Source organism: Centropristis striata, chromosome 2, assembly GCF_030273125.1.
Source record: "Centropristis striata isolate RG_2023a ecotype Rhode Island chromosome 2, C.striata_1.0, whole genome shotgun sequence".
Lineage (NCBI taxonomy): Eukaryota > Metazoa > Chordata > Actinopteri > Perciformes > Serranidae > Centropristis > Centropristis striata.
Window position 1 is genome coordinate 26910138 of NC_081518.1, and position 25838 is coordinate 26935975.

The 25838-nt window shown below is 39.9% G+C and overlaps 1 protein-coding gene across 13 annotated transcripts in view; it reads right to left on the bottom strand.

Moving 5' to 3' along the window:
* neo1a (neogenin 1a) overlaps positions 1-25838 on the bottom strand; it is a 172117-nt gene that overhangs the window by 55842 nt on the left and 90437 nt on the right. For all 13 annotated transcript variants that reach the window (XM_059347774.1, XM_059347845.1, XM_059347800.1 and 10 more), the window contains exons 5-7: positions 16426-16562; positions 4004-4158; positions 3755-3875 (exon numbers count right to left, since the gene is read on the bottom strand). In XM_059347774.1, the coding sequence (XP_059203757.1) occupies positions 3755-3875; positions 4004-4158; positions 16426-16562 (413 nt within the window). The remainder of the gene's footprint in view (positions 1-3754; positions 3876-4003; positions 4159-16425; positions 16563-25838) is intronic.

The following is a 25838-nucleotide window of genomic DNA, read 5'->3' on the forward strand; positions in this document are numbered from 1 at the left end:
GCGCTTCCAAAAGGACGATGTCTGAATGTGTCAGTTTTACAAGAGGCATTAAGAGGTACTGACTTGGCCTCCACTACACTGCATAATTAGGTCCACTTTTGGCAATGGTGCTCCTATTTACCCACATCTGTTTGCAACTAGTTGACCCATATTGCACATGGCTGTGGAATGCCCAGGAAAATTGCTCGAGACTGCAATCTGCGGTCCTATTTTTGACCTCCACTCTCCCAGAAATCTGGGTTTTCAAGATTTTAGGATTGCTGAAGCGAAATGAAACGAGATAAACTTTGACTCTTTTCCCTTCTGTGTCATTTGTCATCTACAGTATTGGAGTTCAAAGCCAAAAGTATTGATACACAGCACACATCACTATAAATAACTGTCAAGATGCTGTACATATGTTAACAGCTGACAGCTGACCTTTTTCCATTACAAACATCCGCAATTGGGAATCATCAGTGGAGCCGCATTTAACTGTAGCTGGCAGTGTCAAGATGCAAAGATTAGGATCACTAATGAATATTAGCCATCGTGCAGCCGCTGGGTGTTTAGATGCAGTTCACCCCCATTGATTTCCCTGTTGGGCGAAGACAACTTTATCCCTGTGGCAAGTCCCTGGCTTATCTCCCCCGACTGCAAGGCAGCCGTCAGACAGAGGGAGGATTTCTGGCTCAGATTCAGGAAGATTCAAGCCTGGCAGGTGTGAGGGGGATACCTGACTGAGGCGAGACATACAGGGGCAGCAAAGAGCAGAAGGAGTGTGTGTGTAGGAGAGGGTTACAGAGTGGACAAAGACGTCCAGCTGTGAGGGTGTAGCCATACAAAGGGAATATTAAAACCAGCACAATTAGCACAAAGCCCAGTGTGTTGGATTATCACAGAGAGCAGGTGGCTGTGAAAGACAAGAAAACAGAAAGTGAGAGGAAGTGGGGAGAAAGGTGGCAGATGGCCGTAGAACTGTATGTGTCCAGGAGGAAAGAGAGAAGAACACTACAGAGGGGAGGCTCTAAGTAGAGAGATACGACTCGACTGGAACTTAAAGAGATCCATTTCAATCTCACATCACACAGCCGTACCCACAAAACACTAATAGCTGCAGAAAATGAGCTGATTTCAAACATGTTCTCATTGATTCACCATTGCACCTCTGAGAGAGGAAATTACTTTGACACAGTGAAGCAAGCATTTGTGCGGAGTGCTGCAGTGGATGTGTCTGTACAAGCACAAAACGTCAATAATTTACAGGAAGAATAAACAGCATCGCTGCGACTTTGGTTATTTTCTAGATCTATCATCTGAAACTCAGATGATGACTGCATAATAAACTGATGAATAAACAGGAAACTGCGAAACTTTCAGCAGGTAAGTGTGTTTGGATTAGTATTACTGTGACAAAGACACAGGTACACACTCAGAAAAGTAAGAAAATAAAAGATTCTCTGTGATATTTATGGATTAAACAGAGATTAATTTCTTCAAAGCTCCGCTCAGGGCAGACCCCGCGTTCAAGGCCAGCTGCCGCAGTAATTCCTCCCATTTATCTTCAACTCAAACATAAAGAGAAAAGACTTGGGGCCATGTAATGTGGCAGAGCCCTTATCAATGGTGTCAAACACAAATACACAATGAGCTGCAGGTCATCATTATTTCTGACTTACTGTCCTCCAATCGGAGGGGGTGACACAGCTGGGGGCCACCGGTTGGACACTGCTATGCTAATCCATTAGCCACCTGCTTCCAGTGAGGGGGGAGTTCACGCTTGATTAAATTTTGTCTTCCTCAACAAAATGAGAGAGTCTGAGTCAACACTTGAGTTGTTATATAAAGAATATAAACATAAAAACCCTCTGATTTGTGCTGCATTACGATTATTTTCCTTTTATTCCCCTCGTCGTTTTGTTTCTCCATTTTACACCTTGTTTCATTTAGATTATGCTTTTCAGTGAAATTGTGTCTTGTTATCATCTTAAATTTCTTGTTGTTGTCTTGTTTTGTGGAGAGGCTTTTACTAGCCCCGTGGGTAACACTATGATCATTATGACTGTACAAATGATCTCAAATTTAACTTGTATTGCATTTCCTCCAATCATCAGACGTAATGAAACAAAATTACCTCAAGAACTAGGGTGTTAAAATCATTTTCTACATTTGCTTCTATTTTCGGGCACTTAGTTTTTCGGCGCCCCTAGCCAGCGTCCTTGGTGTCTGCATTTGTTGTACTCTGCACTCAGCAGCTCCACTCTGGGAATTAGCCTTCAACCCTCTCCTTCGGCTTTAAAAGGCGAAATGTACAAAAAAAAAAGAGGGACTGTGCTGAAGTTTTTCAGGCCCTCTCACTTCACCGGCATGTGTATTCATGTTTAGTTGCAGCTCTTCACATATGTACACAAAGCGCAGGCATTGTGTGAAGCTGCTCTCTTAAAGTCCTCACAACATTTCTGTAACACTGGACGTGGAATGGACTGTGTGCAAACCAAGCATCGTTTGCCCCAGATATAATCCTGTTCCCTTCGAGTCACCTCTGGTTTAACAAGATCCCAGTGGTTTCATTTCACTGTTCACTACACACCCTCACACCTTCACAGATGTGCACAGCCTCTAGTATCCATCTAGATGTTTATAAATAAGGCAAACTGTATAGAGAGAAGACTCACATTATTATCAAGCTAACTCTTGTTTTACAAGCCTTTGCTGAAAGAGTATTTTTGTAGGGATAATTTTTTATTGCTTTCCCTAAAAACGTAGAATTTTCTACGTTTTTACTACTTTTCTTGTTATTCAAGTCATTTTGGCTTTTAAACAAAGATAAAACAATCATTCCTTTGTTATCATTCAACTCCAACTCAAACTCTGATAACTGTGATTTACAGTAGGTGAAGAGTTGTTTCACCTTCTTCGTGTCCAAAGTGCATGGAGAAGGGAAAAGTCTAAAGATGTCAAAACTCCAGCAACACTTGTTGTATATATGTATCAGTATTGAAAGACCAACATGTTTGGGCCTGTTGCCTACATCAGCTCCATCAGTTGCTCATGTACCCATGTTTACCATTTACTGGAGGCAGACCAATATGGGATTTTTGAGGTTGATACAGATTTTTGAGGGGGGGGAAATCCACAGATTACAGTTCATTTTTTGAGCTGGACTAAAAATAAACATTTTCAATTTGATTTTGTCAAATAGACAAGGATGGATGCATTCTTAAACAAATACCTTTCTTAAAGCATGTTGCCATTATACAGTATTACACATTATACACACACTGTATTACATTGACGACTACACCACCATCTGTGGAGAAGTAGTCCTACATCTTACTCCCTGTTTGCCGTCAAATTAATCCATCTGTGAGTGATGGAGTAGATAGGGTGATTTTATTGTTTCTATTCTACTGGAAGTTTTCCTTGTTTCTGAAAAACTCTTTTCTGTTTCATACCTACCGTTTTATGCACTACAAGTGTTGCTGGACTTTTGCCCTCTTCAGACTATTCACAGGTGTGGCTGTTAAAAACTAAGGAATAATCATTAGAATCATTGTTGTAAAACTGTTGTTGGTGTTTAAATAGCTGCATTTACAACTGTAGCACTTGGCAGGCAGCATGGTTAATTTCTGAGTCGCTCCTGGCAATAATTATTTCATGGCAGAAGCATTTTATCAACGTTGTGTTTTTGTCATCTTTTCAAGTAGGATTAAATGTTATCTTGTTAACAAATAAATCCTATTGTCATAGTGTGTGGTCCTGGCGAGTGGCGTACCGTGATCTAAGATGATGAGCTGGGCGCTGGACTGGATGTTGCCTGCATCGTTCTCTGCAAGGCACTGATAAAAACCCTCATCTGACTTGACCAGACCCAGAACCTGCAGGTTGTGCTCCTTCTGCAGAACAGGAAGGACAAAAAATAGAGGAAAAAATAAGACAAAAAGTGATTAAATGCAGCACTTTTAAAAACAGTTGATATTACAACTCAGTGCAGCAAAGGGAGAAAGGTGCAACTTTAACTTACAATGATTTTGAAGTAGTCACTTGGGATGACAGCATCTCCATTCTTGACCCATTTGACAGTGGGAGCTGGTGATCCGGAAACCTCGCACTCGAAGACGATGTCCATGGACTCATAGGCGTAAATGTTGTCCGGCCGCTTCACAAACTGGGGAGGAACTGTGGAATTCAGATAAGAAAAAGGAGTTAGGAAAGTTTAAAATATAAAACAACTTGTTAACAAAAAATAAATAAATAAAACATTACATTTCAATGGAATTGACTAAACAGTTAAAGCAAGAGAGCGAATAAGAGCTGACTGAAGAAAATTTGCAGTCATATTTTCCTTATGAAATTCAGTCACCAATTTGTCAAAGCTAACCAGGCACATCAAAGTCCAGCACTCTGGTTTCTGCCAGGAAATGAATAAGACCAAGTGATGCCATGCCTCCCCTTCAACTGCCAAATTGCCAGTTAAGGGAGGATGGAAAGAACAACAAACAATGTCATCTAACAACAACTTATCCAATTATTTTCTGCACCCATCACACAGCTGTGACCCCTTCAGCAGATGGCAGCACTTGAAATATTTGATAAAAAGGTTCAACAACCTTTGTTCATATTTAATAACAACAACTACTTTGGTACAGTGAGTTAGCCTGCTGCACTAGCAAAGCCGAGCACTTGCAGATCTCCCCTAGTCCTGGTAATGAGGGCCAGAAAGGAGTTATTTGATCTGCTGGGGCGATACAGCGCCTCATCAATCTGTCCTGGAACAAGGTCACTGGGAGCGCAGGGCCCAGGCCTCGTTCTCTCTCTATAATTGGACTGCATGTGTATGTGAGGAGAGACAGAGTAAGACAGACTGTGCATGCATGTGTGTGTGTGTGTGTGTGTGTGTGAGTGTGTGTGCGCGCATGCATTTCTGTGCACAACCACCTTTGCTGCCTCTGTGCATTCTCTGATAAGCAGCAACCTCGATGACCACAGTTTAAATTACTGTATTGTTTGAGTGTCGCAGCGTGTCAAGCTTCGCCATCAGCCTCCTGGGCTCTGTGATAGCTAGTTATTAGCATCTATTTTGTGGCTTTTTGCAAGGGCTGATTGGATATTAGCGGCAGTGGGTGGATAGGGTCCTTTCCTGGCTTTATTCAGCAGAGTAGCAGGTTGTGAGGTCAAGGCTCCCTCATATGCTCCATGTAGCTGTGGCTAATTTACTCTAACATGAAATTGCTTGTTAACAAATTAGCGTCCATTCTGTTGGGACACACTGCTACCAACAGCAAGAAAATTAAAGACTCCCAAATTAAAGATATTTGTAATTAAACCCGCTAAAGGAATTCCCTGTACACACAGTTCAATACACTGAGAAGCAGTGCAGCCGCAGGACACAGTGGGCTACTGCTACTGTATTTCCTGACCTTAAAATCCACTTTGTCTACCCATTTGGTGTTTTCTTGCCCTACACAGAGCACAGTAAGCTTGACAGAAGTTGCACACACAGAGATAACACAATGCCTTGCTCTCAAAATGCTTTCTCTGTATCCTAATCTAAAAAGCCTGGGGCAGATCCTGTGTGTGTCCTCACTTTTGTATCCAGCTTGCTAATAAAAAAAAAAGATGCATTATTATTTTTTTAGTTTTGATTGAAAATATGATTTTAAAGAAAGAAAGTAGAAATAAAGTTGCAAAAAGTCACAAAATAACAGGATTACATCTGATATATGTTTTGTTGAATTTAATAAAATACAGTTCTACATCTGTCTCTGGATAGTCATGTAAACAGAATAATTACGTGGAATTATCAGTATGCATGTATGCAATATGTAAACAGAATAAACAAACTGCTGCGTCACTCAAAGTTTTGGCAGCAACAGCAGTTGTGATCATGTAAACTATCTTTATAAATAATAAAATAAAAAATATTTCAACATTGTGTGCATGTCCTATGCATGACCATGGTATAGTGTTGTATAGCTGTTCGAGCCAATCTGTTTCCCATTTACAGAGCCAGGACTGTGTATGATTTTTTTTCAGCACACATACTGAATGGACAGCTGTGATAATGAGAACATATTTGCTGAATTTGACAAAAAAAATTAATGGATTAGAATCACATGGCAGTTCCAGGACAGCTGCGAATTCATGCACGTCACTCAGACTGCCAAAATGTATTCTGGATTTCCAGTAGAAAAAATACAATTCTCAAAATTTGAAATATGAAATATATTTAACGGTATTCCGGGGTAGAATTTTTTCCTTCAGGTTTGATACTACAAAATAAAAACTTGCAGTGTTTCAAACAAAAACCAACTGTATAGTATTTTGCTTTTTTCCTCCAACTTCCAAATGCCAGATATCCGACCGTACAATGTAGCAGGACGAGTCAAACAACTAGATAGTGCCACAGAATATTGAAGCCATCCCTCGCTTTGCTTAATGAGTGTCTAGACTTTACTGTGAGCTTCCGAGGTGAATATTGACGACTGAGACAAGGATGGAAATGAGGATGGTGATGCTTGTGGATTGGATCACTGTGTGTTTTTTCAAGACAGCCATCACCCTGCTCTGTGTCTGTGTGTGCTTGTGGATCTGTGTGTATGTGTGTGTGTGTGTGTGTGTGTGTGTGTGTGTGTGTGTGTGTGTGTGTTTCGATGTGTGTACCGGTGTTCCCTGCAGCGGGATGTGTGAGCTGTGAATAATGTGTTTCACAGTGTGGTGTCCCCTGGATATTTGCCTCTCGTAGCTGTGCAGCAGAGGCAGGTGGAATCCTCGGTTTACTTTGGTGTGTCAGGGACACGGCGTTAAGACACCAGTGAGTCAGTGTATGTGTGTGTGTTTGTGTGATGAGCCATGTGTAGATATGAATAATTTTGAAAGTCTCTGGATACTTGTTTGGTCCCACTATTAGAGGTGCTATATGCTGTACATAATTGTGTTTGCGTCCTTCCCTGCTGGCAATATGTGCATGGGTGGATTGTCTTATGTTTGGCTGTTTGTAAGACAAGTGTATGTGTATGTATGTTTGAGTGCCTGCTTATGAACGCGAACATGTTTCTGTATGTCCATGCTGTATCAATCTGTGCACGTTCATTATATTCATATGGGTTTTTGCATCAGATTCTAATACCATTCTGTCTATACTGTGTGTGTGTGTGTGTGTGTGTGTGTGTGTGTGTGTGTGTGTGTGTGTGTGTGCGCGCAGAGCCCCCTAGTGAGGTTTGTGGTGACAGGTTTTGATGGTGACTGGTACCCTGCAGCTCCCTTTATCTTGCCCTCTCTCTCCATTTCACCACTCAGTCTCTCATTTTTTCCCCCTGACTCTTAATCTTCCTTTAACTCCCTGTTTATCTTTCCATCTTCAGCCCCCTCTCGTCCCTCCCCCCTCTCTCCCTCCCTCCATCTGAGTTGACATGCACCATTTTCTCTAAATGGAGTTCAGACATTTGGAACCTATTGGACTGAGCAATGAGCAGAAATGCCTAAATATACCAATATTGCTCGGGTGGTGGGGGTGGAGGAAGCTTTCAGGACTCAACAGAGGGTGACATGTGTGAAGGGGTTTATGTGTGTGTGTGTGTGTGTGTGTGTGTGTGTGTAGGGGCGACTCTCAGTGCAACATGTTTTATGACCTTCCTTAATTGGCTGTTTACAGCATGAAACATGCATATGCAAATGTGAAGTTAGCCACATTTGCAGAAGGATGCCGAGAAGTGCCTCTGACGCCAGCTGTTGGAACTCAAACATGATAGAAGTTACCGAGAAAACATCCACCTTCTCTCTAACGAACAAGTGATTCGTGACCAGAACATTGTAGGTACCGGTGTTATTGTTGACCACTACTGTTGTGGTGGAGAAAAGCAATGTTTTGTTTCTTTGGTGTATAAATGCACGATGAACATGAATGGCAAGAGCACAGGGGTTGACAAGATAAACATGACTGTAGAGTAGGGCTGCGTGACATGGAGGAAAATGAAATATTACAAAATGTTTTTCCATATACCAAATACCAACATTGCACCAGATTGTAGGGTTGACTACAGGTGCTTTCACATAATATTTACACAATGAGATTTTTGATAAATAATCATCAGCAACGTGGTTATAATGACTAAGTTAAATGTAGGTTCTAAATTCCTTGCATTCTGTCCCAACTTTTTGGGATTTTGGGTTGTATAATGAAAAATTCTACACAGTGCCTTTAAGGGGGTTAAGATATGTGTTGTGTTGAGCATGTTTGCTTGATTGACAGGTGTCATAGCCTATTACACTCTACAGTGCTTTGGCTGCTCACACTTTTCTCATTAACTCAGTCCCTGCTACAGCCCCTTCCTAAATGTAGATTTCCTGGATCCACAAATTGACAAAGATAATGATGAGTGATAAAATCCAAATCCAGAACTAAAAAAATATATCCCGTCATAATCGCACTGAATGACGTCGGATACGCTAAGTCCATGTTTTCCTTCACATTTACAGTTTACAGACACACAAATGCTCAACTCTAAAAGCTGGAGTGTGTCCAAACAGGCCGACTTATATTGGAGCATAAATACCACTCTCTAATGAAAGAGAAATCCAACAGAGAAACAACAAAGGACATGCAGAAACACAAAAGAGGGAGGAAAAAAAAACACATCAAGACAAATGTAAAAGAGGCCGAGCAAGCCGAAAGGACTCCGATGTCAGTTCTTTGGGGCTGGTATTATCTCTCTAGCCTGTAGCTTAGTAAAAGAAGCTTTAATGCGGACTTACACAGACTCCAGTGAACTACTAAAAGAGGGCCACAAAAAGGTCATGTGTGTGTCTCACACTGAGCTTGTTAAAACAAAACCCCATAGGATTCCTAAAGGGATTCTGGGCAGATTACTTTACTTAAGGCTTCACTGGTAGCCAGGAATACTCTGAATAGAGACACACTGAGGGGGGAAAAGTCCAGCCTCTATCTATTTGTACTGACACAAACAGTGACATATCACACTAAAAATGTGTATTTTTGGCTTGCTGGTATGAGTCAAAACTTTGATATAAATTCTCAAATATTTAGGTTACAGAAGTCATCTATTTAGGCCTAACGTAAGATTGCTGAAGCTGAATGATTCAAATATGAAAGACATTTTCCTACTTTGTGAGCTTGGCTGGGGTCCAGTTAGCTTCATAAAGTTAAACAATGTGCAGTCAGGGTTTACTCTGAGGGCAAGTGGAACTCGGACTACGCTAATTACCCATCCTGCTCTTCCAAAGATAACAGCTTTACTCTTAATCCTGGCCAAAACAAACAGCTTCAGCAGTAATATGCTCTGTGTTTGCTTTCCTAGTTATTGAGGAGAGCATAAACTCCAGTTAGAGGTAGAGTTGTAGAGAGGGAGTTCGATATTTGGATGTTTTTTGTCGACTCAATCTGATGGTCTAAAAATGACTAGAATTGAGTGAAAGCAGAGGCCTGAGATTGTCCATGAAATGCTGAAATAAAGCTCACTTGATGGTTTGGTTACGGCAAATAGAGACGTTCAAGGCGAAGCTTCCCCTGCACAGTGCCTTTATTTCACAGCAAGATCAATTCTCTGTAGAGGAGAGCTCTAAAACGAACTGTTACAACTCCACCTCCTGTTGAAAGTGTTCTGAAAACATGGCAAACAAAAAACCCAACTACGTTAACCACTGACTTCAGTAGTGCTTGAGTAGAAGCCAGTTCATTTGTCTTGAACACTGATACAGGAACTGTTTAGGATTAAGATAGTATACTAATTTCATTTGATTAAAAAGGGCAAACAAAGGGATGTAACATTTCCCTGAAGATTATCAGCAGTTCCTGTAAAACGGGGCAGGAACAGGAAATCCCAAAACTCACTGCCAGAATCAAACTTTCCTGAGAAATAACTCCAAACTAACAAGTGGTGATAAATGACTCAGTGAATCAGTTTAACAGTTGAACAGGCTGAGTAATGCCTGTCAGAAGCTGCTGCCCACTCAAAGACCTGATGAGGTTGGCTGAGCTGGACAGAGTTCCCAACCGCAGATGTAGCAGCATGGGATAAACTAACACCACGGTTCTGGCTGAGAAAAGTACTTGGACTTCATGTAAAAACATGCTTTGATCTCACCTGGCACTGACAGGTGTCTCCACATGGTCCTGAGTTACGATTGGATCTCAATTATCTGCTCTGTATGCTAATAAATAGGGCCATTCTCTCCTAAGGAAATTGTTAGACGACTGAAACTCATCCGACTGTCAACTACACAATGAGTTGATTTAACCGATAGATTAGTTCCTCTATAAAGAATCATGGAAAAGCACTACTTTAAATCAGTTTTACCTGACATGTGCTCATAAGATTCTTGGAAATAAAGTCACTCTACATGAAAATACTAACTCTGCATAAAAAATGACTAATCAAATAAAGAAATCTGATCTTGTTAAGGTCTTGTCTAAATCTTGTTGACTAAGACCAAAATGACCAAAATGTCTATCAATTAAAACTTTTTTGTTTTTTGTTTCAAAAGAACAAAAGCGAATTGTTTTACCCAGCCACAGACAGGGACACACCTCCCTGACAAACCAAAATCACCCAAGATGTTTTATGCACTCATAACATTTATATGGGCTAGACATCATGGACAAAGCCAGCTTAAGTGATTTGAGAACCAAGTGAAGTTGAGAAAAATTAGACAAAGAGAGTCTTCAACAGGGCCAAAAGGACGCAATCAGGCCACATCTAAATGTGACCTTGATGCATCTTGAGCGCATTCACACCGGAACTTACAGCAGTCCACTTTTGACAGGATCACCCTGGACACAAGTTAATACCTGGAGTGAACAGGGCCAGAGAAAAACACATCATTTGCATGTCTTTCTGAAACAGATGAATAAAGACACATCAGAGAGGGCGTAGACAGGAATCAGACACAGATACCAACACACCTCTCACCACAGATAAGATTGAGATAACACCCCCCCATGAAAAGGGAAAAGGTGTGTGCCCGTGGATGTTGCTCCATATCAGATTATTGTTCTTTTAATAGCTTCACGGAAAGTTTCTTGTTATTTTGGCCAGAATGTAACTCCTCTGTGACGCTGAAAGGGAGGGCAGGAAGATCTCTTATCAGATCTCTAATTCTTCCACACATCATTTAAACAACTATTCCTGTCACTAACTGGAAAAAAAGTTCAGAAAAAACTTCTATAGCACTTTCAACAGATATGCACATACTTTGACTTTTGTGAAGTTACAGTCATGTTTCTTTTCCCCCTGTGGAATACTGTGAGCTGCTTAAAATATGTAGATGTGATATACAATCAATGTTTCACTTTTCACTTGCTACAAAAGAAGGAGGAACTGCGAGCTGAAATTCAGCATATCTAGGGTATTTTATGTTTCCGTCTATTTTTACTCATTTCTATAACAAGGTAAAAACACTCCTCCTGTCTGTGGTTATAAACCATCTGCCTATAGGAGAGACATGAAACTTTTACAGGGGGCAGGGATTTCCTGCATGTGAGCTCTGCCCATGGAAAGAACAATTACGTTGATGACATGATAGCAGGAGGCCATGATAGATGAGGGCCACTGACTCGGAGCCCTATAAAACTGGAAACATACATGTTTGTGGAGAGACTATTTCTGTCCTGCAAACACACACATACAGAGTCCAGGTCTGGGTGGTGCCCCTGTCACGCAAGACCATAATCAAAAGCTGCTGCCTCCTCTGGCCTCATTTATCCTGTTGCCAGCTCTAATAGAGGGTGAGACGTCACAGCAGAGTCATACAGAACAGAACACACTCACACGCAGTAATCACACAATCCTAGATGTGATGTAAAAGGAAGGAAAGTTACTGTAAACACTTTTCCCTTTAAAACTACCTGTCTAGAGTTCTACTGAAAAAGTTTAACTTCTCTGCATTGCCAGATTGTGTTTTGTACACAAATACAGCCTCTAATCCTCCTTATCTCACTGGCACTTTGATTATATTTAATAAAAAGATATGGCACACGCTGCTCTGGGATACCTACTGCTTATTTTTGACAGCCGCTGACGTTATCTGTTCTGAAGCTGTTTGCGTGTCATTTCATATTGCAAAGAGGTATTCATGTTTGTTCCGTTTCTTTTGTCCATAAAAGCTGTACAGCCGAGCAGTTTTGATAACACAGAGAATGGACAGTTGAGCAATAAATCTGCTGGTGTTTGCTACCAAACTTTGTCCAGGTGAAATATTGCTTGTCTGAAAGAAACACACAGCATCATTTTTTTGTCAAGACTTTCTTCGAGCTTAAAAGTAAGGTTCTGATCAGAAGAGTTCAGTGCTGAGAGAACTTGAAACTGATACTCTTGAAGTGTAAATGACTTGGTAATTTTTGGGAAATGGTTTCGATGTCATACACTGCAGTTAGAGACCATTATAACTTCTACTGATCAGAGTCCTTTAGAGATTGTACTGGCTTATATCTTACTGGTTCAAATATAATATTGAGAAACATCTGTGTATATTACTTACATTTTTTAAATCACATTTGTTTGGGCACAAACAAAGTTCAATAACATAAAACGTTCATTTTTTCTCACCCTCGCTTTTGGTTTTACAAGTCATATTTTTTCGATGTGCTTTTAAAGGATATTAATAATGGCCCAAATTAAAATAAGTGTTTCGGAAACCTAAGCCCGTGTCCATAGGTTGGTCAGCACTGACACTAAATAACCAATTTTAGTTTTCACTCAATTTCTTTTAATTTCCATTCTTTATTTTAGTACCTTGTTTCCAGTGCACTGTGCTGAAAGTCTTTTATGCTTTTCTCACATCACGTACAGTTGAAACCAGAAGTTTACATACACTATATAAAAAGACACAATCTTTTTTTCTCACTGTCTGTCATTTAATCAAATTACATTTTTCCTGTTTTAGGTCAATTAGGATAACCAAAATTATTTCTATTTGCTAAATGCCAGAATAATGAAAGAGAGAATTTTTAGACAATGTTTTTATTACTTTATTGAAAGTCAGAAGTTTACACACATTTCATTAGTATTTGGTACCATTGCCTTTAAACTGTATGACTAGGGTGAGACGTTTTGGATATCCTTCCACAAGCTTTTCACAAGAGTTGGCAGGACTTTTTGCCCGTTCCTCCTGACAAAACTTGCTGTAACTGAGACAAGTTTGTAGGTTGCCTTGCTCACACATGCCTTTTCAGCTCTGCCCATACATTTTCAATAGGACTGAGATCAGGGCTTTGTGAGGGCCACTGCAAAACATTGACTTTGTTATCCTTAAGCCACTTTGAAACCACTTTGGCAGTATATTTCGGATCATTGTCCATTTGTCATTGTCCATTTGGAAGACCCAGCATCATCTGGGCTTTCCCAAATTGTTTAAAGGCATAATAATCTTAGTGTATGTAAACTTCTGACTTTGAAGAGAGTAATAAACAGTTGTTTTAAAAAATCCTTCTCTCATTATTCTGGCATTTAGCAAATAAAAATAGTTCTGGTTATCCTAACGGACCTAAAACAGGAAAAGTGATTGTCTGATTTCATGTCAGATTGTGAGAAAAAAAACCATATGTGTCTTTTTATATAGTGTATGTAAACTTCTGGTTTCAACTGTATATGAACAATGAATTAATATCTTCAGGTTTGTACATTAAATAATTGGTTGCCTCATCCAAGTAATACAGTAATAATGAATGTTTGTTCTAACAACTTGTATACATTGTACCAAACCAAAGCTTATTAATTCAAAAACAAAAAAATACAAATGTATTCTAGGTGGCATTCAAGGACACTTAAATTAAGTGAAGAGCCACCAAGGCACTTTCAATGTTTGAATAACGGTTGAATCTTAAAACCTTGCACGTGCAGTGAATGCATACAGGTGTATAGAGTGTAATTGACCTTGTGTGGCATCATTGTGTATGCATGTTTTTTTCTCTTTGAGTGTGTGTGTGTGTGTGTGTGTGTGTGTGTGTGTGTGTGTGTGCGCACCTGCTGCAGCCCCATGTATCTCCTCCTCCACAGATGAGCACCAGGTGCATCACAAACCCCCAAGCTATCTCCAGGCGAAACCTAACAATGCTTTACCATATCAAATCCCCGGCTGGCTCTCTGCATCTCTTCCTAAGCACAAACTGTCCAGTGTTTATGAAAAGCCACTAGTCGTAAACACACAATTCCTCCTTGTTACTGCAGCAAAAGAGGCCCTGAGGTGTTTTTAGAAGCAGTCAATCATAGTAAAAAATTGTTTTGATGGGAGTATAGATTCTTACCACACAGTTGTGTGTGAGGGTCTTTTACAAGCGAAACTACTCCTTGAGGGAATCAATTGACCTTTCAAGTGTCACTTCTGTTGTCAAGGGAGCAAATCAATGCCACAATCTGGTTTCTTCATGAATCTGTATGAAGCAAATGTAATAAGGTCTGCGAGTCTAACGCATGGGATTTAATCAAACTGTTTTTATCGTATTACAATGACTGATGTCTTTCAACACTGTTCCAAGAGTGCTGATCAATCCTCTACTGACTTGTCACGTTGGAGGTGGAAGCTGGCAGGGGTCGGGTCAGAGACATGAGGGATTTGAGCGAGGTGGACAGACTTGAAGACTGAAAACGAGTGAAGTCAGATGTCCCCCTGCGACCTGATCCGATTTTCCATTACTGTCTCCTTTAATCACAGTGAGCGACAGGAAATGATGAAAGTGTTGTGAAGGGGGTGATGAAGAGATGAAGGGATTTGGGGAAGAAAGAGATGGAGTCATGGCACGATGTGGCTCCGTGTGAAATACAATGAACCCGGGAATGAGCCTCAGGGTGTTTCCCCCCATTCTAAAGTTATTCCACACCAAATCCTGTTGACTGGCTTCACCTGGGAAAAGCATACGAGCTCACATGACGCGTTTGTGTTCATGTGTATTTTTCTCCCCAACACAAAGTCTGACAACAGTAATTACAAAGCAATTACTGTGGGTGTGTCTCATGTGTAAAAATTATTTTTCATGAATCAGAGGGATTTTTCTCAGCATATTCTTGTAGATTGTTACATCTTAATATATTCATGGTTAGAGAGAATATCAACTGGATATCTGGCAAAAATTACTTTTATATAGATCTTAATTATTTTGCACAATTTATGTGCGCATGCATCATAGTCACATCACAGGAAATGTGATGTAATGCAACCTCATCAGTCACTTATCTTAACATTGAAGGATATTAGTAAGAGTATCACTGGTTACACCACATTCCAGTTGGATTCCTAAAGATTTTATCTTTTTTTGTTTTTGTATTTTGCACCATCACTGAGCGTCTTTATGTATTTATTATAAACCAGTCTTGCATAAATCAGGTTTTTCCTTTCAAAGTAGGACTTTGAAAGCGCAGATTAGTCGGCATTCACTTGGGAAATAGCAGCTGTTGCTTGTGAAAGTGCGATAATTAATGCTTATAAAAAATATGTCTCAACAAATATGTCTAGAATGTTAATTGCTTATCAACACTGAATTTCGAGTGATAAATACTACGGCATCAGCAGTCTATTTCATCAGAGGACTGACCCTAATATAGAGGCAGAACGAACATCATTTCTACCTGAAGCCCTTAAACTGGCAGTAATTGGATTTTTATAACCAAATCTTTCAGTATTTTAAACATGAACGTGTGAAGCGCTGCTACAATGCAACACTGAGCAAAACTACTCAGATACAGCTCAAATTGATTATTTTGTGTACTATTTAGTAATTATTTCAGCATGATTAGTGTGAATAACTGTATTTGGACAGACATTAAGGAGAACACACTGCATGGTGCTTGTATTTCAGAGGTGAACTCTATGTGCACCCTCTTCACTATGTTGTGTTGTTTAAAAAAAGCTGCCAGCGCCAATTTCCATCTCTTCTAATTCAAGTAGTTGTCTTTCTCCTGCCACCAAAATGTGCAGCACAGATCTTTCTTTTACTCCTGTGTGGGGTGGAGTTATGTAAAATGACAGACATAAACAGGTACAAACACTCCATATGCTGCATACTTATGCTGAATATATCATTCAATGTCAGCATGGCCTCAATAGCTGAAAAAACATATTCCCTTTCCTAGTGTGCCGCACATATCGCCAAGGCTGAGTTACCTGCTCGTGCACCTCTACATGGTTTGCATGCAGGAAACACGCTTTGTTCATTTCATTTTAAACTACACTGTCAGCGGCTTTGTTTCAGGTCTGGGATATTAGTCCTTAGGGCATTTAATGAGCTCATTCCCAAACATAATCAGATGAAATGAGACTGTTTTCAGCTCTCCACCGCTGCACTCTCCTTAGTAACTAATGCATCCTTACTTGCCACTGCTCCTCACTAATCTCCAATCTCTGCCTTAATTTTAGCCTGTATGGTCACTTTGTTCCTAATTTACTCCAAATAAAATGTGCCTCTGGTCCTACAACAATGTGGGCTGTTGAATGTACCTTGTATGGTGAGTTGGGCCTGAGCTTCAATGGTTGTGTTAGCGTTTTCCGCCATGCAGGTGTAGATGCCGCCATCCTCCTCTGTGAGATTGTAGATCTGGACACTGCCTCCTCCCAGCAGCTCCACACGACCCTCACTGGAGGAAGGAAAGAAGAAAATGAGTTACATGCGACTGTGAACAAGTCTTTTCTCATGATTCCTTTTTTATAAATATTATTAATGACCTTCGGAGCTTTGCTACATGTAACGCTGTCAGCATCACATGCAGGAGAGCTCAAGCCTCAACATCTATTTTAAAACCAGACTTGTAAAATATGTAAAAAGTCATTACAGCCCATTTCCATGAAGTATATTCCCTTTCTACTCGTTCAGATCACTGAGTGGTAAAGGTTGCAGCCTCTGAAGCTCCACGTTCACCCACTGGCCTGAAGTTGACACTCTCTGAATAAATAAAAAATCCTAAAAGCGGAGTCAACTGCCCTGAAAAGAGCAATTTACAATTCTTCTCAACAATCATGATTTATGTAGGGGAGGGTCGGCAAAATTCTAACATTTTTCCCCTTTTCACTCTTTTACTTCGTTTTCACCTACATATGTAACATTTAGAGGAAAACAACCTACACGTATCTGCTGTCATAAGCCACTTAAAGTCTTTCAATAGAGAAAACAAGTCGTTAGGAATTATAAATGAAAGCGGACGCTGCTCGATGTTACAACTGAAGCTTATTCGAGTTTCAATAGTAACAGCTAGTGTTGTGACACAACTAAAAGCCACCAGTAAAGACATTTTTTTTTTATGGTAAATCAACAATATTTCTGTCCGAGGATGTGATCAGATAATGTATAGAAACATAATGATATAACTGAAACTTGCCAAAAGTAACAGTTGCAATATTTGTCGCCCTCCTTGTTGGCAAATACATTGATTCTACCGACATAGTTGTAAAAATACAAAACAATTATTTGGATATAATTGAATTACATCTGACTGAAACTAAAGCATTGTCCAAATGTCCAATGCAAACAAAAGGGAAAACTAATCGGACTATTCTCTCTCTCTCTCTCTCTCTCTCTCTCTCTCTCTCTCTCTCTCTCTCTCTCTCTCTCTCTCTCTCTCTCTCTCTCTCTCTCTCTCTCTCTCTCTCTCTCTCTCTCTCTCTCTCTCTCTCTCTCTCTCGAATGGTTACAGATCTAACATACTGCATGTGTTACAAATAACCCGCTGTTTGCACCATGCTGGCATTCCTAACAGACAACAATCAGCATGCTCCACAACATGAAAACAAACCTTTATAACAAAAAATACCTCTGTTTCTTTTTACTAACTTTGTGCTTAACCTGTTTCTAAGCTTCCATTACCTGAAGATGAATTAATCCTGTTAATATAACAGGAATGTTTAGTACTGCACTGCTGACATGAAGGGGTCATGGTATGAGGGAACCAAAATTACGCTGACTCTCCACTAAAGCTTGATAAATTGGAAATCTTGTGGCATAAACCTATTAACAAATTTTGTTATAGCTGGATTTATGCTGTAGTTTATACAGTGTAACTAGTATGGTTGTTACATCTCATTAACAAATGTTTCCTTCTCTTTCATCAGCTGGTATTTAACTGCGGTGACATTCATCTACAGAATAACAAAACAGCGATCTTATGTCAAGGAGAAGTAATTCAGACTCCATGAACTACTGTTTGTTTTCATTCAGTATTGACAGAGGTGTATCCAGACTAAAATTATCATATGATTATTGAAGGTTCACAACCAGAAAACATTTTTGGATACTTTGTTTTCTCATTCAGGCTTCAAGTACTGTTCACTCTGTGTTGCGCTCAAACGTCCGCTTCTACATTTTGTCCTCAAGTTAAATCATGATGAAAATGAATCTTTTCATGTATAAAAGATATATTTGCATACTGAAATACACTGTGGCAGGAGATCACACTAGCATACTGAGAGCTGAATAACAAGTGCTGGGTTTAACATCAGAGACATGATTTCCATGAGGCGTTTTACACTGGGCAATCTTAAATATTTATTATTCTAAACTATTTACGCCTAATCCAAAAATATAACCATATATCTATTTGTATAGCCTCTTTTTGAACCAGTGACCCTCCTCCATTTTAAACAGTCTCAACTTTGATTTTCCCAATAGGCCCAGGGGGGAAGCAGTCTGTGGCCAAGCTCTGGCTTGATTCAACAACCGCTGGAGCATGGGAGTAGGAGGAGGCTGAGAGGAAAGCAAACAGAAATCAATAGCTTACAGAGAGAACTCTGCATTCAGAAAGAGAGAAACGGGGAGGCGGGGAGAAAAGTAGGAGCAGTGGGCCGGCTGAGGAAGATAAAAATTCAAAGAGAGCCACAGCAAGTAAGATGCAACCGAGGAAAGCAAGATCAGTGCATAATGGATTTTGTGCAGAGTGAGGATACATGGAAAGGTAAAGAGTGCACTGAGGAAAACAACACTATTCTGCAGGTTGATTTAGCTTTAAACAAACTGCTGACTAGCTACAGCTTCCACATGAGCTTCGGTTTCTCCCACCCTGACTAGTTCTGGTTTTGGCAGCAGTGGTCATTGAGACCATCTGCCTGTCTGTCTGTGCTGGAGTGGAGCATTCGAGTGGCACTCGACCTGCTGTCACCAAAATGACATCACCGTTTCACTTGTACTGTCGGGATAAAATAGTCTATTAACTTCAGAATGAACCCCAATCACACAGAAGTATAATAGTCAGCTTACACTTCACTTTCAGGTTAGATTTACTGTTTTATACGTGTGAAACTTTACTGCCTGAGAAATGAGAAAGTCATTACAAAATGATTACAGACCACTGCTTTGTAGAGTTTTCGTACATTTTCCTCACTGATGGTAGCAGTAATGTGCAGAACACCACTCTCACACAAAAGCCTGTGTATGATGCAGATTATATGAACATGCTGTTTAAACTGCATTTGACTCTATTCAAGGCAGCTATGAAAGCTTAATGCCTGGTTGTCTTTGCAGACGCATGATCCAGGTTAGCAGTGGTACAAATTTTAACAATTACTTTACTTGGTAACCTTACACTAATGCAACATACAATAATGTTTAAATATATAGATTGAGATTAGCAGATTACTTTGTTGAGATGTCTCCAAGTTGTCACCAATTTCTGATAGGGGCTTTTTGAAGCAGATACGATACCAATTTAAAGGGCGGAACAATTCACCGATGATCAATGTGGTAGCTGATATAATGAATTTTGGAGCTGGAATGAAAATACACCTTTTCTATGTGGAATGTGCAACAATTATGACTATTCAAAAGGTATTCAGAACACTGCTTTCTTAAATAAATAACTTTCTTAAAGGATAATTAACAATACTATACATTGTACATACAATGTGATACATTTTCAATGACATCGCCATCTTTAGAGAAGCATTACCACACTTTACTTCCTGTTTGCTGTCTCTTTTTAGCCATATATAGTGATAGAAGAAAGAACATTTTAAACATGATGATGACACCCTTCCTAAATCACAACAAGCATTTTCTGCATTATATGCTTCCATAATGGTGCATACCTGACAACATATATAGAAATACCAATATGTACTGATTTGAAAGGCCAATTTCAGCATGTAATATAAGCTTACTGATATATTGGTTGCTTTGAATTCTATAGAAATCACAGCAAAGCTGCAGTTACTGTAATCCAGCGTTCACCCATAAATTACGAATCAGAGCAGACTACAACCTGTTTGACCGCAGCTAGGAGGAGGTCAAAGGTGCCCTGTTGACCTGTTCAGACTGACAAGAAACAAGTTAAACCCAGCTCCCTGCGTCACTCTAAAAGGTCTGTCAAACATCATACTCAGCCGATTCTGACAGCAGTAGATTGTATAATATAGAAAACACACAAAAACTATTGCAGTCAGCAGGAAGTCCGACAGAGAGTGCCTGGGGTCTTCGAGCAGGGGAAAAAAAGAGCTAACAGCAGTAGTAGGCAGCTGCTTTTTCTTTTGTTCCCGAGACTCCAGAACATAACACAAAACACTGGAAATACCAAATGTCCTTCTGTATACTGACTACTTCCCTGTGCACATTAGAAAGTATGGCGGGTACTGCTGAAAGGCTCCGCATGTCAAATGCCTGCTGAATGAGAAATTCCTCTGAATGACGGCCCTGAGCTCGTTGTGCCAGGCAATCCTGCAGTTAGCCTCACCAGGACAACTATTCAGACTCCTAGCCTTTAGTGCTGCATGCACCATAAAGGGCATTGACAGCTTCCTATGTACTTAAAAAAGGAACTCACACAACATACCAAACCACCAGGCAATTTCTCACTCTGTTTGAAGCAAGTCAATCTAACTGCAGCAGCTAAAGTGATCTGTGGAACAAAGAATGTGTTACTGTTTATAGACCGTGAGGGAAGGAGACGAAGTAAATTGGCTCGAGCTAAATGGGCTGAAGACACCTTACGCTCTGGTGAAGGAGCACTTGTGGTCATTTAAATAAAGACAAGGCGTCTGCTGCAGGGATATGAAGGATATCTTGTGCATTAGCTGCAGGTCCTTGGTGAGAGATGCCGGTAAGTGAGGTTCTAATTAAAACCGCATTATCTGTGTTCACCTACAAAGAGCTGTTAAATTAGCTCACCACTACCACTGTCATTTTTTATCTTGCTACAAAACAGCAGATGCACACATGCGTGCACTCGTACAGTACAAGCAACGTGAAGATTACAGGCTACATGTGTCAGGCAGACGATTGATGCTAATTGGCCTTACTCTCTCTTTCAGGTTTTGTGTCCATGTTTTTACTGATTCCAATTAAAGGAAATACATCTTTCCACACTGTTTCTCAATACATGACATATGTTTTTTGTTGTATTAGGCTACAAACATTTAGATGCAAATCAGTTAACGATAGTTTTCCTATCAAAACTAGGGATGCACAATATGGTGTTTTTTCCGCCGATAACAGCCGATAACTTCACAGTTTTGTATTTTAAACGTTCCTAACCTCTAGTTTTAGCACATCTGAGGGTAAGAATGGCAAAAATGTAGTGAAAAAAGATGGATGATTTAATATTCCAAAGGTCTGACCTAACCAAAGCAAATTGACAAAACTTCTTGGGGGGTTTTCTTTCAGAAAAAAAAAATTAAAAATGGTTTTAATATTCTAATGAAATACTTTGACAATTTGTCAAATCAGAAGTGTCAAAATGAAACAAAACAACTGTCAAAGTACTAAACACGCATTACTGCTACTTTGTGTGCAGCTGCTACATTTTGTGAGGTCAATAAGGCAATTTTTGCTTTGTAATTGCATTATTGAAATAATACATGATTATATAAATTTCCATTATCGGCTGAAAATGTATTGGCCCAATATATATAGTGCATCCCTAATGAGAAATGACTAGATCTTAACTTTCCTTATCATAACTCATTAACTGAGAAAGGATTTTTACATGTTATGATTCATAACACGTAACAATCATCTCAGTTTCTCAGTTGGAAAGAACAACATCCTTCTCCTCCTGATCCTCTCTAGCGTGTAACTGGACTGGAAAAAGGTGTTGAGGACGTCCTGTCAACACGTAGTGGTCTCTACCACAATCGTGTCCCCTTTTCTGCCATTCAGCTTTGAAGGCGGTGGCAGCCACAGAGACTTCAGAGAAGGGCTTTTGGGAGGGAAGAACACATTTGGTATGTGTGAGTGGTGACTCAGCCTTCCGTAACAAAAAGTGGTGGCAAGGTCAGTACACCTGGGCGAGGGGAAGCTGCAGATCACTGAAGAAGTGTGGGCATGTGTGAGTGTTGATGAAGGCAGTGCAGTACGCTGTCACTGAGCAATCAGTGGTGCTGTGACAGTGGTTGAGCTGGGTCATGCTATCTGCAGCACAAGGGGGAGGCAGGTGGAATCACAACTGTCACAACAAAAAAAAGGTATTCATTATTAATGGATAGAGTGGCAATATCTAAAAACTTTTCTTTGTTGGGCGTCTTATTTCTCCCTCTTCAGATCAAGTTTCTTTTCACTGGATACTTTCCCCCTTTCTCTCTCTAAGTCTACCAACCCCTCATCCGTCTTTGTACGCAAATTGAACTTCCCCCTTTTGACCAGAACGCAATCATAACAGTTCCATGAATTTGAATCATGTTCAAGGTGTGAAGAAACCAGCGGGATTTCATTTCACAGCCAAGGAGGGCAGACAGCGGATTGGAATAATTTCTCCCGCTTCCAAAACACAACATTTTGTTCTTTAACTATTCCTGTTCAGATAAGAGCTTTGGTACACAGGGAAACGAATGTCAGAGACAAGGGGAGAGAAGAAATAAATCAGACTAGCTCAGGAAATAAATGACTGAATAAACAAATAGAAATTAATGTGAGAAACAACCTTGTGCCAGCAGCACAGGCCGGGGCTTCTCAAGTGACTCAGCCATGAAAACGTTTTTGTTTTCCTCTGGCTCGTAATGGAAAGCTGCAGGGCCCTCGAGACAAAAACAGCTCTTGCATACCTGACTTTATTTGCCTTTTTTTTTTTTTTTTTTAACCCTAGCAGAGTCCCCAAGAGTAAACTGATCGTTTGATTAGTGCATATTACAATGAAGCCCTCAGCCCATAACTCGCATAATATACTTTTTAAATGTCTCTGGTGGGCCCATGGGGCACTTGAAGCCACGTGAACCCTGCATGTCCCTTGCTGTGTCACGTCTAAAAAATTCCAGCACTCACCGGAATATAAAGCCTTTAAACGGGACATTTACCCGCATAATATCTGGAGAAGGGCCACGGTAAAGCCTGCAGGTGAGTTGTTTTATGCTGAGAAAGACAATGTGCAGGTCCAGGCTGTCAGTGAATAAAGACCCTTATTGTCTATTTCAACGGATGATGCTGCAGAGTTTTATCTTTCAGAGGTAAATTACAGTATTCATAAGTAGATTTTCTTGGTGCTTATCCCAGTGTTTTAAAATGATCAAGAAACGCGACTAACTGTTGATTCAGTAAATGGCGGATACCCAAAGTAATCCTCTTATCCTCAATTCCTACATGGCAATAAACACAACATTATGACAAAGAAGAACAATAGATGCTTTGACAGGAAACACGCTTTGAAGAGAGCGAGTGAATGTGTGTTTGTGATGTGCTGGAGACTGAGAGACATCCTAAAAGGAGACTTCCCATGCTCCACTGCCAGAAAACCATGTTGCTTGTCTTCTTTTCTCAGCCCCACATGCCAGCAAAACCACTCCATTACCTTAGGCCACTCTGCTGCTGCCATCTATCATTTTACCATTTTGTTGAAGAAATTTGACTTCCTAAGCAGTATTCTAACCATATGGGCGCCTCCAGTGTGCTGAAGAATGTGGTGTGTTGGACACCTACTGTACTGTACATGCCAAACTCTCTCAATGAGGGAAACATGTGGAGCAGAGGAGTTTCTATTATTACTCACGAGGATCCTAACTCTTCCTTGAGCACTGCTTTTTATATACACTGTATTCAGTAAACTTGTAAAAATCTGGCTTAATCCAATACAGCAGCTTAGCAATTTTTTCTGCCTTCAGGGTTCGTACAGCTTTTTATGAGTAATAATCAAGCATATTTTAAGCACTTTTAAGGTACACAAGCCAAAAATGTTCAGACAGATGGTCACCCTCATGAAGGCGTGGAGCAGACTGGAAAAACGCCCCTTTTCATTTCAGCACCCATGTCAATTTAGTCTTGATCCGCTCCACATCTGGTACAAGATGCCAGGAGACATCAAACAAATATGACGATGGGATTGTTTTATTACAAATATTAAAGATGTTTGGTCTACATGAGTGATTGTGTAGATGAAACACCAGATTATGTTGAGAATCAAGCATTTTTCAAGAAGTATATTCATATTCTCAAACATATTCCTAACCTTGAAAACATTATGGTTAAAAATATTCATTTTCATTTTAGCATTTTCCAAACTTTCAAGACTTTGTACAAAGTATGTACCTTTACAAAGATAATAATGCTCAGGAATTGATTGAACTGTATGTCTATTCTTGAGGTTACAGTTAGCCATGATGTTGTACTAACTGCATTATATTAAGAGGTGCTTATAATTTTCTCAAACATGAGGGGATTAAAGTACAAAACCGACATTAACTACAATCTCAGTAATAAGCACATAGTTGAACTAATGCCTCTCAGAACGGTTTTCATAAAAACTTAACATTTCAGGCAGAAAAAGTACAGCACCATTGTACTGGATTGCCCAAGTGTACCTGATATAGTGGCCAGGGAGTGTTTATTCTGTCACAAAACAATTCTCAATGTTTCCTCTTCAATAATAAGCTAAGCAGAAGTATTGATGTTCTGTGGTCTGACTAACTGTTGTATCTGAAACAACATTAGGAACTTTGTACCATTTGTTGTTGTAGGATGGGTTCAACATGAGGCGGACATTTGCCATTAATCTCACTAATCGTCACTCTGAGGAGAGGAGCAAGTGAAACTCATAGGCTATTAACATTGATAGGTTGCACTTCTGACAGGCTGAAAGGTTCAGGTGCACTCCCCATGATGTTGTTTTATTGCAATGGCCGTTTGAAAGAGCAGAATGGTGCAGAATGTCTTCAAAAATTGGTTTGAAAACCGAAACTGAGAATTAAAAAAAATCAGTGACAGCAGCTGATGGTGTGGGTGTAAAAAAATGTAGCTGCACTTTAAAGGATGAGGAGAACAAAGCAGGTTAAAGTTCTGAGTGCCACTTTGTGACTTCACTCAAAAATACAGACAATTACAGATGATTGCATCCGAAGGATTGTTAGCTTGGATGAAATTTAAAATGGCTTTTCTCAAGAGGAGCAGAACCAATTCTTCTGTGTGCATGCAGCATTACCAGAGCTATCAAATCTTCAAACCATTATGAAAGTGCTGATGGTTTGAATTCCACATCCAGGGTAGAAAATTACCACCAACCACTAGCCAAATGCTGGTAAATTTGCTTCACTTCTAACAAACAATTGCTGGTAAAAAAAAAAATAATAATAATTTTGCAATATGTCCACATTAGAATTGCTATGGCAAAAGTTTGTTTGTGAATTTGATTGTGCATAACAGTTATGCTTTATTTTGCAGCTTTGATATTATTACTAGCATTTTTTTTGCTGCCACCAAAGGTTTATACGCATGTCTACTGTTGTAAAAAAATATCTAAGTATTGATATATATAGATTCTGAATATTTGAGACAGTTTTGATATTCATTTTCAGCTGTTTTCTGCTCTCTCTCCTCTCCCATGGCGAGTTGAAGCACACACTGCCGTAGTGCCCACATAACCCCGCCTCCTCTCACCTGTCTCACTCGCTTCAGTTGAAAATAATAATTTATAGGTTTCGTCATGGCGTTAGCTGATTAAATATGATATAAT